Genomic DNA, 17,189 nt, shown 5'->3' with positions numbered 1-17,189 from the left:
GGGAGGGGTGAGGAACCATCTTTGTGCCCCTCCCCTGTGATAGCTTGGGACCTTTGAGCACAACGTTCCAACTTGAGCTTCCCCTTCTGCTATGGGGCTCTGCATATGGCCTGCTGGGGCCTCCTGTACCCATGATGGTCACTGCCCAGGGACAGAGCAGCTGGCTCAGCTCTTGGATGCCTGATGCCCCCCAGTGCCGGCATCGACTGATCCATTCAGAGAAAACCCCTGTCCTAGATGCTCTTGCCAGGCAGTTCTCTGTGGTGAGCCTAGCTGTGAGACGTGGACACTGAGGGAGAGGCAAAACCGAGGAGGGGGAGGGGGAGGAGGGCTGCTGGTAGCTCTTCCAGACAGTGGTCCAAGCTGATGGCTTTGTGGCCCCAAATAATGACACATCCACCAAAGTAAGCATTTATTAAGTACAGGAAATTAGATTTAAAACAAGTGGCCCTGAGCCCAACAGGCTGGGCTCAGGGGGCCTGTAGCTTGAATATTCTCTGTACAGAACGGGGATTTGGGGACTGAGTGGAAGCCCCCTGAGGGTGCAGGCCAAAGGGAAGGCGTATTTACACACTGTGCAAATTGGCACAATGACCAAGAGTGGTTATGAGTGGGTCTCTTGGTGCATGCCCAGAGGAGGTCTGATTCTGCATAATGACTGCCCCTTAGGTGATGCTGGTCCTGCCAGGGCCCACCCTGCAGAGCCCACCCCAGAGCAGGGCAGGAGGCCTACCCGGGACCCCCTGGGGAGTAAACACAGTTCAAGTGCAAAGAAACCATGATGATTCAAAAAGTTTTTAATTCCAAGCCAAGGAGGCAGTTAAATCGTGTCAAAGCCGCCAAAACACATCATTCTGTCAGTAACATTCTTGGAACTTGTTCTCAGCCAGAATCGACAATAACATGACTTCAGAGAAATCAAATTTGGATGAAGGTTATTTATTGTGGACTTGTGTATCCGTAGCACGGACCCTTCACACAGCACCGGCGCATAAAGAGCACTGGGTCAAAGGAACCATAAATAAATTGATAATAAATACACACCACGTAACCTCTGGCCCAGGCCCAGGCATGGGGAGGTTCACAGGCCTCTGGGAGGGGGAGCAGGACGTTAGCAGCAGGAATCTGACTTACTCACAGCTGTCACTTGGTGGGGCTGTGGGATTGGCAGGAGCTTCCCAAACCCCAGCAGGGGAGGTAGCTACAAAATTTCAAGTCCGCTCAAGGAGTGGATGGAAAGGGGGACCACGAAAAGTAGTGACAACAACTTACTCGGGAGCTGTTTTTAACAAGCCTCAGTGGGAACAGACGGCTCCGGGGGGCGGCAGCCTTGGCCTGGCTGTGGTTCCCCAGCTGAAGCCACAGCTGGGGGTGGAGGGAAGTGGATGGCTCCCGGCTTCCCTCCCTGAGGTCTGCACCCCTCCCCTCCAGGAGGCTCCAGCCACCTGACAATGCAATCACTTCAGTAGTAGAGGTTAGTCCTAGACTTTATATTAGAAGACTGGAGAAAAGGGGGGGTCTATATATGCATATATATTTATATATATATATGGATGTATAAAATGGTCATTAATACGTTTGCGAAGAATGATGGGTGGCGATGTAACAGACAGCTCTAACCCTAAGACTTGCCCCCGTCTCCACTGGCTCGGAGGGGAGCACAGACTTGGACCACTCAGGGAAGGAAGGGGCTTCTCTGCGCACAGGCATGTGCTGAAGCCTTCTAGGCCTCACACTCAGAGCTCCCAATATTCACAAGAATATACAATAAATACAGCTTTGCAATTCCATGAGAAATGGCAAGGCCCTGGAGCCCAGTGTCCAGGGAGAGCCGAGAGCCCTCCACAAAGTACCAACCGACAACCACCGAGGCAGAGCCCCCGCAGGAGCAGGAGGCCCTGGCACTCTGACCGTCTGTCCGGTGTGTAGTGGGGAGGGACTCTTCCCTGATGACCCGGGCCCACTCTGGTGAGCAGAGATTCTGTCCCACTGTGGGACTTGCCTCTGGGGGCCATAGGGTCCCTTGTCACAGCCACAGGGGTCGGTGGCCTGACTGCAAACTCCTCATTTGGTACCTCAAATCATCACCTCTTCCCAGAGACATGTGGCCTGCTTCTTCCTGTTCCAAGTGTCCCCTTTTCAGGACCAGTGTGGGGGAGAAGGGCCATCCTGGAGCACAAGAACAGGGAGCCAGAAGTGTGTGCTTGCTTGTTGTGCCGAGTGGGGAAAGGGGCCACTCGCCCTGGTCAGCTGCTGAGGCTTCTGCTCCCAGAGTTCCATGGCGGTGCCCACACTGTCAACTCTGGGGGAGGCGGACTGTACTGTGGCCACTTTTTCAAGGGCAGACAGAGGCTCTGGAAGTCCCTGCGGTTCTCCAGCCTCTCACATCAGCTCAGCTATCAGCTAACTGGTCCCAGTGGTTGCAGGGGATACAAGTTGCAGAACAGAATCGTTTGTCCAGCACAGGCCCCATGGGTCCACTCAGGGAGATCAGGGGCAGGGCTAGGGCAGGAGTCTGAGCTGACCAGAGGAGCCCAGGCTGGCTGAAGGCAGTGGTGGGGACCGCTCCCCTCACGAGAGGCTCCTGGGCTCAATGGGTACCCAGATCTGGACTCCATGTCTGGGGAGATCAAATCACACATCAAACTGTTTGGTACTAAACTAACCTACAAATATTCCACAAATGAGCGAGGCAGCCAAAGAACCACTCCAGCACGAGACTGACAAGTACAAAAGCTGGTCTTCTGGAAGGAGAGGACCCGACAGGCCGCAGAGAAGCCCGTGTCCCAGCTTCTCCCAGGCGCTGCCTTCCAGGCGGGCTTCCCAGGCTGGCGGGCTTCCCCGTGGCCGCCGCTCCTCGCGCCTCCACAGGCCCTGACGCGGGCTCCCTCCTGCGCCTCTGCTCAGCCACTCAGGGGGTCCTCCCGGTAGTGAATGGCACAGCGCAGTTTCTCCAGCATGATCTCCAGCGACGAGTACTGGGGAAGCTTGATCATGAACATGCAGGTTTCTACGCGGATATACCGAGAGTCCGGGGAGCCTGTGAAACAACCAGCCACAGGCTCGTTAGCTTCCCTGGGAGGGAGTGAGCAGGGCACAGAAGCCAGGCCCTCGAGCCCCTCCCCCCCGCCCATCCCCTCCATGGGCCACGGCCCAGCTGGTCACTGAGGCGGCTTGGAAACCCCTGTGCCAGCCCTGCTGCTCCTTCTGAGGGGCCCCGCTCTGGCTTCCCTGCCAGGAGTAGATGGCTACCTGCAGCGCCATCTGGGGGTGCGATCTTCATGGGGTACGGGGGGACGTGGGCAGTATCGGGACCCCCATCTTTGCAGGGACAGGTGAAAGGGATGCGCTCCTGGTTGCAGGCGAACTTGACGAATTTGCAGAGTTCCTCCTGAGCAAACGTCTCCAATGCACCCCAGAAAAACTCAATATGCTGGTCGGTCTCCATCAGCCCCACTTGGTACATGGTATGAGCCTGATGGGGAGATAGAGGCCACAGTGACCTGGGGATGTCTGGAAGGGGGCTCCAGAGGCAGGTGACCCAGCTCTGTCTCCTGATGCGATCCCAAGTGGGCCGCTGGCACCCCCCACGCCTGGCCTTACGGGCAGAGGCAGCAGATGCCCAGGCATGGACGGCCCCTGCTTTCCTGCCTTCACAGCTCTGCTTCTGGGACATTGCCCTTCCCTATTCTCCCCCATCTCCCTGACCCCATAAGCCTCTATGCAGACTCTGGTCCTGCCTCCCCTTTCTGTGTGCTAGTCTCTGGATGGGTGCTGGGGGTGCCATGGTGCACAGAGCCCCTGCCTGGAGTTCAGAAGACTCATCTTCCAAGGTTCCAATATGGCCTCAGACACTCGTTAGCTGTCATTCCACCCCGTTTGCCTCAGTTTCCTCTACTGAATGAAATGGAAAACCACTCCAGTATCTGCCAAGGAAACCCCAAATGGGGTCATGGAGAATCACAGCCCCCACCCCCACTGAATCAGGCAGTGAACTCTGCCAAGCAGGGGTGCATCATTTCCCACTTCTGTGCACCCAAGGCAGGGGACCTTGAGGGCCCCAGGTGCTCAATCTTGAGTTGAAGGGGGAGGCCTTTGTTGGTTCCATGGATGACAACTTTAGGTGCAGAGCCTGTCTGGGATGCCCTCTGCCCTATCCCCTCTGGCAGGTGACTCCCCTGTCTCTCCAGCCCCAGGCTCTCCTGAGTTCCCACACCACCAAATGCCTTTTGGACTTGGACGTCCTATAGACTTCTCAAACCCGTCATCTTTCTCCCCCAACTCTCCCCCTTTGGAACATCCTGATCACTGCCTTGAGCACCCCTCCTTCCAGCCTTCCAGGCTCCTGACCTGCGTCCTTCATGATCCCTCGCTCTCCACTCCCATGACCACCCCCGGAACAGGTCCTCGTCTCCCAGTAATTCTAGCTGGTCTTCCTGCCTCCAGCCTCTCCCCCCTCCAAGCCATTCTCCACTATGTAGTTCAGAGTCTTTATTAAAGTGCAAGGCTGCCCACGTTGTTCCTTTTCTCAGTAAACTCCACTGGCTCCTGCTGATTCCCAGGATCAAACACCAAACCCTTTTATTTGGTGTTTAAAACCCTTTACAACATTGTTCCTTCCTGCCTTTCTATGAACCAATGATGCCGTTCCACTATTTTGTGACTCTGGGCCTTGTCCATGACTGTCTTTGGGCTCTGGGAGGTTCTCCCTGCCCTCCTGCCCAGCTGTGGGGCCTTCCCTCTGAGATGAGCTGCCTCTACTACATATCCTGTGTGTACTTAAGTTGCTGCCTCCTCCATTGAGGGCAGGACCACTGGTGCCTCTTTTGTGTCCCTGGCACTCGGCCCAGTGCTGGGCACACAGTGCCGGGCACAGTCAGCTCCTAGCAAGTGTTTGCTAAAGGCGCTGACTGAAGCCCCTTCCCAGAGTGGAGGGAACTGAGGACTCCAGCTCCTGGCTGGGCCTTCTTTTTTGGGAGGATAGCCCCTCGAGGGGCCACTCTCCCACTCTCCCCACTCCTGCCTTTGGGCCTTCTACCTTCAGGAACTCCAGGTTGATATAAGGGAGGCCGCAGGTGCGTAGCTCCATCTCCAAAGGAGTGAGGGTGGTGAGCAGCTGCAGGGGGATGATGGAGCCCAGGCCTGCCCGGACGGCCATCACACAATCATGGTTCTGCAGCTCGCGCAGCCGCAGGTTCCGGATGGCCATAGCATAGACGTCTTTATTTTCCCACCTGGAGGCACGTGTGTGATGATGGAGAGAGGTCTGCTGGGCTCAGGAGGAGCCTCAAACACCTCCCCTCTCCCAGGATCCCCAGTGGCTGAAAGTCACTCTCCTGTTTGGGAAGGCCCTTTCTGCCTCGTTCCAGGGCTGTCACCCTCCCTTTCAAGCACCCTCCTCCTGCTGTCTGACCAGCTCTTTCACGCTCTAATTGCCCAAGCTTAATAAGGTTTCCTCATTTCACCCCCAGACTCTCCACATGTGGTCCTGACCTCCCCACCAGCCCAGGGCTTGGAATCCCAAAGGGGGCCCCAGCCCTAGCCCTCCCTGCCAGTGGGCAAATGCTCTGGGGGAGAAGAAGGGCCTTACCCAACTGGTATGTGCCTTCCTCGGGAGCACAGCTCCACCTCTTCCCCAGTCATGGTCAGATAGGTAAACTTGCAGCATGGTCTGTTGGGCGAGTCGGGGCTCTCGGTGGCCAGATGTTGGGAGGCGATCTCGGCACAAAGGGCCTCCAGGTCTGTCTCGTCACTGATCTAGGGTGGGAGACACACCGAGTGGGAACATGGCCTGCAGGAGACTCTTGGCAAGCAGCCCAGGTGACATGAAAAGTCCCCCTCTGGCCCAGTCCCACCACGGCTGTTATCACCCCAAGAAGAGAATGGCACCATCAGAGGCCGAGGCCAGCCCTGTGTCACAGGGTCTCCATCCTCCATAAAGAGGCAGCTATGAGAGCCCTTTAGAAATGGAGGCAGCGGCAGACCCGATGTGATGGCATCCACAGGAGCTGGTGACAGGGAGGAGGCACTTTGATCCCATTAATAGTGCATTCACTCAAAATCAGCTTCTTTCAGAGTAGTTTGACCAGAGACTAATTAGGAAGTCCCTGCATCCTCCAGGAGCCCTAGTCAGAGCAAGGAGGGACCTGAGAGGACAGAGCTAAGGACTGTGAGGGGCCTGAGAACAGGGGATGTCAGAACTGGGGGAGCCTGAGAAGAACAGAGAATGACAGAGCTAGAAGAACTTCAGAGCTGTTCTAGCCCAGCATCCTCGTTTTCAGGAGAATCAGAGACCTGGAGAGGAAAGGGCCTTCCCCATCCCTCTGCTGCTTCTTCCAAGATGAATAATGCAGTTCTCTCCAGTCTCCATCACCATCCCAGCTAGAAGAGGAACAAGATGGGAGAAGCCAGACTTGTTCTTTTGCTCCCCCTGAGTAAGTGAACAAAGGTCTGGCGGCGCTCTCAGCGAGGAGTTAATGACACGATCTGCGGACTACATGTTAATGGGATTTGGTATTTGGTCTCATACATTTCAGAACCCGATTCTGAGAAGAGGTCTCCTGGCAGAATGCTGCCCAAGGGGACCAAGAAACAAAGATGGTGAAGAAGAACCATCTGGGGGCTCTGAAGGGCCCACGGCTGGGACTGAGTCAGAGGCAGGGGTTCCTTCTCTGGAGGCTGCAGTTTTCCAGGCTCCTGTGCTCTCCCAGGCTCAAAAGGGATGATCGAGAGTTCGCACTCAGTAAAGATAATAAAGAGATGAGGATGCAATAAGTGGGCTCTACGCCATCAGCAGTGTGGGCAAAGAGGGCATTTCCATGGAGGTGGAGCACCAGCTTTCTGCCATCAAGGGGAGAATCATCCGCCTCCATGTTTCAGGGTGACCCAGCAGAATCAGCTTCTGACTCTCACTGATCTACCACTGTACTGGGAGAGAGCTGAGCCCCAGGCTGCAGGCTGGGGGCTGCAAGAAGGGATGGAGAAGCCTCTCTTGCTCTGGCCTTAGTGAACAGACAGGGCATCAACAGAAAGTCACAGAGCGGGAAGAGATCATGAAAGTCATGAGGTCGCAGGAATGCCAGCTTCCCCTGGTCAGAAGTTGGAGAGGGATGCTACACTGTGAAGTGGGGCAGACAGCCCAAGAAATGGGGGAGCACGCCTTCTCCTGCAGCTTCTGTGCACGGCCCCAAGAGCAGGACAAGAGGCCCTCCTCCCCAGCCCATACTGTGTCATGCTTCTCATCTCTGCGCCTTCCTGGCTGTTCACTCAAGCCAGATCGAAAGCAACCAACTCCTGTGATGCCCCACCAGGGCCGCCCTACATAGGGCCATGCTTTGCCAGCAAGGCTTTGAGGACCAAGCCTTGCAGGGTGACAGAGAAAGGCGAAAGGGGTTGGCAGATTCTTCAGTTAAGCCAGCAGCTGTCAAGTGAAGCTGGAGAGGGGGAGAGAGACAGAGACAGAGAGAGGAGGGAGAGGGAGAGACAGACAGACAGAGACTAAGACAGAAAAAGACAGAGAGGGGTGTGTGTGTGTGTGTGTGTGTGTGTGTGTCTCTGTGGGAAGTGCTGGTTTTCGTAATTCACACTTTAGGTGGGGCGGTGGGAAAACCCAAGGTTGCAGGGACCAGTCACTGGGGGGGGTGACTTCTCTGCAGCTCTGGTGCCAGCTGGACCCTCATGGGCATGAAGGGGCAAAGAGGATCCTCTGTCATTACTTACATTTTCAAACTTTTTGACATAATTGTAGGTGAGTATGTCTGCTTCCTGGAGATCCACATCAGGATCCAGGGGCTCCCCCACCAAGGTCTTCCAGAAGGAGGGTAAGAGGTCCAAGGGCAGAGGCACGTCGGCGCGGATGGCGATTCCCAGCAGCTGTCCAAAGAAATGAAGCAGCTGCTCTTCTCCATAGGTGATGGGACTTGGAGTCAGGATATACTTGCCCTGGAAGACAATGCCAGAAGTGGGTGAGACACAGACCACTTTGATCACTGTCCCAGGATCTGACACGGGGGAAGACAGAGCTTGGGGAATGAGAGCACAGGGTCACAGGACCTTAAGTCTGCATGAAGTCCAATCCTCTCATTTTACATGTGAGGAAACTGAGTCTTAGAAAAGTTAAATGCTGCCCAATGCCACACAGGAGGTAAGGAGCACAAGGTGTGAACCCAGGTCCTGGGGCTCCTCTTCCACCACACTGTCTCTCATCATGAGGGTCACTTGGCTCTTTGCTGCTCTGGGATGTCGTTGTACCTTATTTTTGTTGACAGCAGAACTGGGACATAGCAAGAGGAGGGACAAGGAGGAGCTCTGGAGTTCTTTACACACCTGCCACAAAAAATGGCGGAAGGAACCACCTGCAAGACAGAGACCAAGAAGCTTCATCCCCCGCAGTCTCCCCTACCTTTTCTAAGGAGTGTCTGGCCTCCTGCCTCCAGGGAGGGTCTGCCAGGCTAGAGGCTGGGGGTGTGGGCAGCTCCTCTTTCTCCTGAGCTAACAGGAAGGCTGACTCTTGGGAAGCTGGCTCCTTCCTTTCTTTCCAAAGCTCGCAGTCTACAGAGGCCGGCTGACAAACATCGCAGGCAGTCTGAGCCTCATTAGACAACAAAAGCTCTCCCAGTGGAGGCAGGAAACCCAGGAAGTGGCCAACCATGTAGGCTGCTTGAGCCTGCAGGCAGAGCCACAGTGAAGCCTGTCCTGGAACGGCCAGGATCATTGCCCTTTATCTGTACGGACTTTGCTGAGAAGCAAGGGATTCTTACTGATCCACCCTGGACCCACATCCTTGGCACTGCAGCCTCAGGGGACCCATCCAGGAGCCTGCTCCCCAAGATCGTTCAGAGGCCCCCTGGTAGTAACCACTTGCTAATGCTGAGGTCTAATGTACAGACTCCAGCCTTCTTTCTGTTCAGCATTCTGTTTGGCGTTTCCCCTTTGCTCCTTAAGGCACCTGCCCTTAATCCCTAGTCCAGAGAGGAGAATTTGGGCTCATCTACGCTTGGGGGGCTCTCTTCTTTTTTTCCCCATCTACCCTGAATCTGCCAGGATGATAGCCAGGAAGCCAGGGCTGCAGCTGCTCTGAACCAATTCTCTAGCTTTAGCAGAGTTTAACTGAGGCAAACAACCCTTCACTTAGGGCTTCTCCCTATAAGGGGCAGGGGGCTCACTGAAAGTCTGTTGGTTGGGGCTTGTTTTGTTCCAATGCTCCTGGGCCAGTCCATGAGAACTTCTACAGAATTTGCTTTAAAAAGAATGGCAGGTCTTCAGATGACATGGGGCATGCGGGCTGCCACTCCTGGTCAGGCCCCACTTCAGTCTTTTTAAAGAGAACCCAATGGTCCTTGAAGGAGAGCTAAGGCGAACAGAAGTAGTTCTGTTTAAAAATGCCCTTTTTCTTTTTTTTTTTTTAAATAAGGGATGGCTCTCTGGGAGACAAGACAGGGAGGGGCATGGGGGGAAATCGAGGCAATATAAAACTGAAACACTAACACCTAGCAGTTATAGGACACTTTCAGGTTTGTGAAGTGCTTGACACACACCCAGGGAGGTGGGCGCTGCTACAACCCAATGTCACAGATGAGCAGACGAAGGCCCACAGCCAGTGAGGGTCCAGGGCAGAAGCTGAACTCAGGTTTTCCTGACTTCAGGCCCAGAACTCCACTGCTTTGCCACATAGCTATCAAAAAATCCCCAATTTTACAAAAGGAACACAGGCCTCTTTTTTAGGACCCCCGAAGGCAGTGCATGGCCACACACAGCTAATCAAGTGCCCTCTGGTAAGGGGCTGAAAAAGCACAGTGCCAGGCTCCTCCTCCCAGGCTCAGGACGAGCAGCGTGGTCCGCAGGCGTCTTGAGCCTGCCCAGTACTCACTGGTCCCATGGACTTCCTCTCCTGTGAAGCGGATGTTGAAGGCGTAGGTGGGGTCGCCACCACTGGCCAGCTTGACACAGAGCTGGGATGACGGCACAGAGGCCAGCTGCCGGGCGGCCTGACAGAAGTAGGAGTTTTCTGAACAGCGAATCTCACCTGTGCAGAGAGAAGGCCATCTGTCTCACGAGGGTGGCCGGGCCAGAACCCTCAGCGGGAGACTGCCTCCCTCCCCAGGAGACACTGCCACGCCCTACCTCCCACGATTTCCAGCGGGTCCAGAGTGATTTCTGGGGCCGCGTGGTCTGCCGTTCTTTGCACAGTCGCGTTCAGCACACGATTCATCACGGTCACTTTTGTGTCATAGAAGATTAGTCCTACACAAGGGAGGCAGAGATGCGAGGTCAGAGTGCCCTCACCACTTCCTGTAGCCACCACCTGCTGCAGAAACCCCTTCCTATCTGTCATGACTGGGGCTCATCCACCTACGTGGGCTCTTTTTTTCTGAGATAAGGGCTTGCTCTTTCTCCCACTTACAGGCCCGATCCCACTGCAGACTACAAGGGGAGCTTTCATCTGTTGCTTTCCCAGGGCTGGACAGTTTGCTCCTCCTCACGCAACCTTATTTCCACTCCCCTCACCAGCTCCTGGGCCCACCATACTGGTCCTGGACTCGGTGTGGACACCTGCTCAGCTTGGCATCCCTGAACCCAAGTGATGCACCAGGACGAGGCCTACAGACGTGCATCATCATGCCAAGGCTTTCAGCTCGAGACCAGGGCTAGTCCAAGGGGCATTTCCATACTAGAACTGAGGTTGGGGAGGTGATGGTTTTTGGGCAATGCTTCTCCCAGAGACACTGGTGATCTCTCGAGGACCTTTCTAGCCCAAATTCAACAGCTCTGACAGGAAGATAGAACATGTCTGTACTGATTAACTCTGGTTACCCAAGGAGGGTGAAGAGATGACACATGGCTGCTGGCCTTATTGTCAGCATCTCTGTTCGGTCTAAGCCTCCAGAAGCCCCATGCCCCAGGAATCCCTGACCTTTGGCTTCCTGCAGTAAGGCGGCAATGCTGTTGGAGAACACGTCAGTCTGCCGCAGCTCCACCAGGGGTAGGAAGAATGTCTCCAGGGTGGTGTTCAGGGACTGGAGCAGAGCAAAGCGCAGACGTAAGCTTTCGATGGGAACATCTAAGGTAGCAATAACGAAGGAAGTCAGGGACACTAGCAGGCAGCTCAGGGAACTGCTGCTATTTCACTCTCTGAAGCTGGAATAACATCGTCTGGAGTCAGGTCTGGAGGGAAGGGGGGCATACTCAGGGGAAAGGATGCTGCCCTCGCAGGCAGGACCCGCTGGGCCCTGGGCTGACCACACCACTGGGTGAGGATCAAAGAAGACAACATGCTACGGAATTAGCCTGTGCTCTTGTCGAGCATTTACATTTTAATCTGTTGAGGGATTTCCAAGCTTCCTATGTTTTCCAGTTCTTCCCTCTCCTTGCCTTTCCTCACAGGCCCATTGGGATCAGATGGCTTTTCAAAAAGGCAGTATCCCTGGCCCACCTTCCTCAGCAGTGGACACTGGGTACCTGTTATGGGAATGTGAATTTAAGATCTTCCCTGCCGCAGGCTTAAGTGCATCCGGAGCCTGTGGTGTCAGGCTTGTTTTTCAGGAGATACTCTGTGACTGGGCAGTGGGTCAAGAGGCTGTGACATTCTCTGAGCCAGGAGAAGGTATATAAACCCTGATGGGAGGCTTTGTTTTGGGACTCACTTTGAGAAGAGTTGTGTGATTTGACCAGATGAGACCCTGGGCAGCCATTGAGCCCCCTGGCTTTGAAAACCCAGATGTTGGTGCTTCCCCCTCTGGTAACTATGACTAGGTATGGATGTAATGGTCAGCCAGTTGGAGGCCTGTCTGCTTGATCTGTTTCTCTGTATTTTTGTCTGCTTGGAACCTCTGTATACTCTGAAGTTCAGGGTGCTGACCTTTTTCCCCTGAACTAGGTAAATGATATGTTTGATTGATTAAAGCAAGATTATTAACCCACTCTGAGTTGCTTTCCTTTAGAAGCAGATCTAAGAACCTGTGTTGGCAGCTACCCTGGGGACACTGGGGTGCTTGCTGCTACAGTACCACAAGCATAGGGGCAATATTCTTGAGCGGGCTAGCCAGTCTCAGTGTGAGCCCCTTCCCAGGTGCACATACTCAGGAGGGAGGCGACTCTGGGGTCGGCAGCATCGGCAGGGTCTAAGTACACTTCGTGGGGGTGAAGCCGTGCAGGGGTGATGGCAAGATGACGACAGAGGCGGTTGATGTACTGGACGAGCGCGACATCCATCTCTAGGGTCCACTTCCTGGATGTTTTCTGTGCATGTCTGGCATCAATGCAGGCACACCTAAAGAACAACAATGGTAGAAACCATGCGCTGAGACTTAGGTCCAGATGATTCCCTTGAACGACTTTCAACCAAGTTTAAAGCTGAGCTTTGTGAAATGCCCTGGAGCCACGGGTAAGAGGCCCTGTACATAACACAGGGCTTGGGCTTCACAGGAGACCCTCCCTTTCTAAGAGAATGAAGTCTAGCCAAAGTCCCCGGCCTGAGCACGATGCTAAACACAGGACACAGAGCCCTGGTAGGAGAGAAGGTGCCTGCCTGCTGTCCCTGCAGCTGGGCATCAAGCTGAGTGCAAGAGGGGTCTGGAAAGCCAGTGCCTCTTGGGCTGTGAGCCCAGAGAGGGCGACTAGCCATGCCAATGCTGGCTCATCCCCCTGGCCACTGCCAGGCTGTGGGTGGGGGCAGCTCCAAGGCTGAGCCCCAGTCCTCTCCCTAGAGGGGGAAGCCTCTTTGGAGGGCAGAGTCTGTCTCTCTGTAGGAAATGCACTTGCTTTATAGGTATGTGGGCAGATACCTCTGACTTGCAGTGTCCCGAGTCAGCTGAGGCCTTCCTTCCCAAGGCCCTTAGTGCAGTGAAGACCTCAAAGCTCTGTTAATTGACAGATTATCTTAGTGTAGTACAATCAGTCACTTTCTGGGGCATTTCAATGTCTGAGTTCTGTCCCATTTAAATATAATCTTCAGTTAAAAGAAACACAACTGCTCCTTTAAATGCACAAATAAGTTCAAACTACCGGTCTCTTTTTGAACCATTGTGGGAGAAGTCAACCAGCTCCTGATCAGCTCAGTGTGGCTCAAGTCTGAGTATTTGATTGAGGAGAATACTTGTTGGAAATAGGAGAGAAATCTCACTTCCTTTTGGAGGACAGTGCACAGGTTTCTGAGGAAACCTGGCCAAGATGAAGCCAATGGTAATTTTTCATTTCGGAAAACTCTTGTTTGTGGCAGGGTGGCCTGGGAAGGGGGGTGGGGGTGGGGCGGATTTCTTTGGCAGGGTTTTCCTGCCTGAAATATGCATCCAACTAGAAAGGAGAGGTGCTACTGACTATGGGCCCTGGAGATCCAACATTAGGGTAGCCACAAGATTCAACTGGTCAGCAAGGCAAGAATGGGCAAGATCAGCGTGAGTTCTAGTACAAGTCTGTAACAGACAGCTCCTCTCTGCCTATATCTGTCCCTTGTTTGCCAGGAGATATGGCATCATTCTAAGGATGACAGCCAGTTATCTAGGAAATGCGAGACTAGAGAACAGAAGAGGAAAAAGATGATGATGAGGGAGAAATTCACCTACTCAGCTAAAGATAAAGGTCAATAGGATCTAGGAGGGAAACCAAGATGAACAGCGACTGTGAAGCTATCCTCAAGAAGAGACAGAGGCAGGGGTGCCTGGAGAATAAGAGCCCCTCCCCCCCTGCCCCTGAGGACTGGACAGCCTGGGGGAGTCAATGTGGGCTCTACTGCTCATGAGAGCTCCTGCAGGTTATGATTTCCTGTCAGTAATTCACTTGGGATATGATATGGCATCTGAAAAAACACCATCCAAGTTCAACAGCTCAGTTTTATGAAAACTTGGTCCAGGAAAGCCAGAAGTGAGCCACCTACCTTTCAAAATGAAGGTCATAGCCACAGGATAAAATAGCCCTCCAGACACTGCGGATGTCTTGCTTGGCTCGATCAACCACAAATTTGTGAAATCCTTCCAGGGTCAGATACTTTTCCTCAGGGACTGGGGAGAAGCAGAGAGTCCTCAGCCAAGCACCAGATGCCCTAGGCACTCCACCTCCCATCCCCCCACGTCCTCTTGCCCTCCCTCCCTTCCATCATCACCTCCCACTCTTCCCTTGTGAGAATACTGCTTCACTCAAGCCACATGTGGTTCCTGAACACATACCATCATTTCCCACCTCCACACTCCTGCTCATGTGGCTGGTACTCCCAGGCAGGGGCCTCCCCTTGACTGGGAATCTTTGCAAGAAGCCTGGATGACAATTTGTCTGGGATGTATGGGGAATTCCTGTTCAGGTACAGGCTGGACTCAGTGGCTTCTCTTGTTCTCTCCAACTCTGAGATTCTGGGAGAAGGTCCTTGCTCCACCTCTGCCCATCTCTCAAACACTACCCTCCTTTAATGAAGCCTGCCCTGATCAGCCCATCTCTAAATCCCTAATGATCTTGATAGATCCATCTCTCATGGCACTGACCATACACAGAGAGGGACCAGAAGCTGCTATTTCACTGGCAGAGGGAAGTCCAGGATAAGGAGACTCCGTCCATCAGTGCTGAATGCCTAGAGCACCCAGAGGTTCAGAGGGAGGACTTTTCCCTCATGTCCCTGGCTCCAAGGCCAGGTCTTGATTCACTCCCCATTCTGCCTTGAAATACTGCAGGACTATGGGTGATCTGAGTCCTTGTCTCCTCCATTCTTAGATTTTAATCACATGGAGAGCAGGGGATTGGAGTGTTTCCTGTCTCTTTTCAGCTTGCAGCCTCAGTAAGTAAGCCCATGACCACACTCCCCTTTATCTACTACCCATAACACCCAGGTTGGGATGATGCAAGGTTTACTAAGACTTTCCCCCCAATTCTGGGAGCATTAGGAAGCTATTAGCGCTACCTAATCATTACCCACTGTCGAAAAAGGACAACAGTTCCAATGCCTGATTTTCCCAGTTCCTTCTTTCCTCTTCAGATTTTCTCTCTCCTAGGAGCCAGATCTGAACTCTCAAACCGTTTTCTTAACACAGTTTGCTCTGATCTTTAAGAATATTCAATCCAACAAACTGCCACCTTTGTTATATCTACTATATGCAGAGACCTGTACATGGTGCTGAAGGAAGAGACAAAGCCACATTCACTGTTGCCCTAAAGCAATGAATGAGGTCTAGGAAAATGCATCCTCCTCCTCTTGATTTTTTTTTCTTTTTGGAGGGGGGAAGGCAGGGCAATTGGGGTTAAGTAACTTGCCCAAAGTCACAGGGCTAGTAAGTGTTAAGTGTCTAAGGCTGGATTTGAATTCGGATCATCCTGATTCCAGGGCTGGTGCTCTATTCACTGTGCCACCTAATCGCCCCCCCTCCTCCTGATTCTTGAAACTTGAGAAGAAAACTTCCAAGCGAAGTCTGAGAATCTCAAGATTGGAGGGGATCTCAGAGACCATCCAGTAGGATTCCACTCAACAACTGCTCACCTATTATATGCAAAGTACTCTGCTAGATGCTGGGGATTCAAAGATGACAAACCATATTCCTGACCCTCAAGGAGCTTACAATCTACCAGAATCACAAAGCCCCTTCTCAACATCGCTGATAAGGGGTCACCAAGAGGCCTTCCCAAAGGGAAGGGAGCAATCTGCTGCTTGCCACAGCCTGGACAGCTTCGGGCACTCCACAAATCAGTCTGTATTCATAGGGCATCCCTTTTGCAAGGCCCCCAGCATCTGACTATCTGACCTCAAGTCCTAGGGACAAGCGCATGCCTCAGCTGGACAGCACTGTCTGCCAGGGCTCACGTGGCCCTCTCCCTTTGGCATAGAGACATACTACAAAGCCAAAGCTTTTGATCTCTTTCCCTTGCCCCCTCCCCTCCTCACCTTCTTGTTTTTTGGTGGGGGATTTTTCGGGGTCCTTTTCATCAGGTTTACTCTTCTCTGGTGACTTGGGCTTCACAATTGGCTTCTTCTCACTTAAAGCCGTCCTGCTACAAAACCAAATGTTTGAATGAAACTGTTTCTGCCTAGAGCAGATACAAAAAACCAGCTTTCTGGTTTTCCTTTGTACTCTCTGGGAAGAGGATGTATTAAGAAAATTAATAATGTAGACAGAGTTGATTTAAGTCTGTTTGAAGAACCTGAGAATAAAATGTTTTCAGACACACCTAGAATTGCCTGTTGATCTATGTCTGATAAGAAGGCTCTTTTATATGATCATTCAGACGATTCAGTTCATTTCAACATAAGCCATGCACCTAGTCTATGCAGGGACCCTTGGCTAGAGAGCTAACATTTTACTCTCAGTTCACTGAGGACTGTAGCTCCATGTACTTGAGGATGACAAAACGTGGAGAAGTGGCTCCGAGAGTAGACAAAATATCGGAATCTTGAGGCCTTGGTTCAAGGCTCAGCTCTGTCACTTCCTTGGTATGGACAAGTCCAGATTCTCTGAGCATTGGTTTTATTGTCTGTAAAATGAAGACCTACTTGGCCTACTTCACTCTGGGGTAGTTCAGAGGTTTAAATGAGAAAGTGTTTACAAAGTACTATATAAATCTAAGTTCGTGTTATTCTAAAATTATTGTAGAATGTTCTAAGCCACCTTCTGTAAGAATCCTTTCCTGATTCCCTTTCATCTTTGTGCCTTCCCTGCTAATTCTCTGCAGCCGATGATCCTGCCTGTTCATAACTGTCAGCATGTTGTTTCCCCCGTTAGACTGTAAGTTCCCTGAGAGCAGGCACCATCTTTTTCCTTTCTTTATATTCCCAGGACTTAGCATGATGCCTGGGTGATAGCAGGAACTTCATAAATGCTTGCTGACCCAACTCTAGTGATTCCAGATAGACGCATTTTTTCCTCTATGTCTCAGCTGAACCAAGTATCAATCACCCAGCTAGAAAGCAGAGAACTCACAGATGCAAGCACAGCATGATTAAGAGAAGGCTAGGGTGTGTGTCAGATACAAAGAAAACCTCTCCACTGCCAAAGGAGGCTCGGCCATGTGTGTGTGTTGGCGGGGGGGGGGGAGGGGGGGGGGGGGGGGGGCAGGGTGCTCACCTGACACTGTTGAGCACTGACTTCTCCTTAGCGGGAGGCTTTGTCATGGGGCGCTTGGTGCTCACCACCTTCACGGGGTGCTGTTCCTTGCCCGCTTTGTTGTATTTGCTCTTGTCAAACTTGGGCTTGGGCACGCCGTATTTCCTCAGAATCTTC

The 17,189-nt window shown here is 52.9% G+C and overlaps 1 protein-coding gene across 1 annotated transcript in view; it reads right to left on the bottom strand.

Moving 5' to 3' along the window:
* Positions 1–779: 779 nt before the first annotated feature.
* HECTD4 (HECT domain E3 ubiquitin protein ligase 4) overlaps positions 780–17,189 on the bottom strand; it is a 159,495-nt gene continuing 143,085 nt past the window's right edge. The window contains exons 64-76 of the mRNA XM_069081884.1: positions 17,034–17,185; positions 15,857–15,963; positions 13,871–13,994; positions 12,078–12,268; positions 10,913–11,059; positions 10,123–10,242; positions 9,869–10,024; positions 8,251–8,354; positions 7,720–7,941; positions 5,591–5,757; positions 5,039–5,234; positions 3,253–3,475; positions 780–3,040 (exon numbers count right to left, since the gene is read on the bottom strand). Coding sequence (XP_068937985.1) covers positions 2,904–3,040; positions 3,253–3,475; positions 5,039–5,234; positions 5,591–5,757; positions 7,720–7,941; positions 8,251–8,354; positions 9,869–10,024; positions 10,123–10,242; positions 10,913–11,059; positions 12,078–12,268; positions 13,871–13,994; positions 15,857–15,963; positions 17,034–17,185 — 2,046 coding nt within the window. The 3' untranslated portion in view covers positions 780–2,903. The remainder of the gene's footprint in view (positions 3,041–3,252; positions 3,476–5,038; positions 5,235–5,590; positions 5,758–7,719; positions 7,942–8,250; positions 8,355–9,868; positions 10,025–10,122; positions 10,243–10,912; positions 11,060–12,077; positions 12,269–13,870; positions 13,995–15,856; positions 15,964–17,033; positions 17,186–17,189) is intronic.

This window comes from Petaurus breviceps, unplaced genomic scaffold (assembly GCF_028583685.1).
Source record: "Petaurus breviceps papuanus isolate PSGF00001 unplaced genomic scaffold, PetGlider_PUasm1.0 99, whole genome shotgun sequence".
Classification (NCBI taxonomy): Eukaryota; Metazoa; Chordata; class Mammalia; order Diprotodontia; family Petauridae; genus Petaurus; species Petaurus breviceps.
The sequence above is the reverse complement of the archived record's forward strand: the minus strand, read 5'-3'. Positions and strand labels throughout refer to the sequence as shown.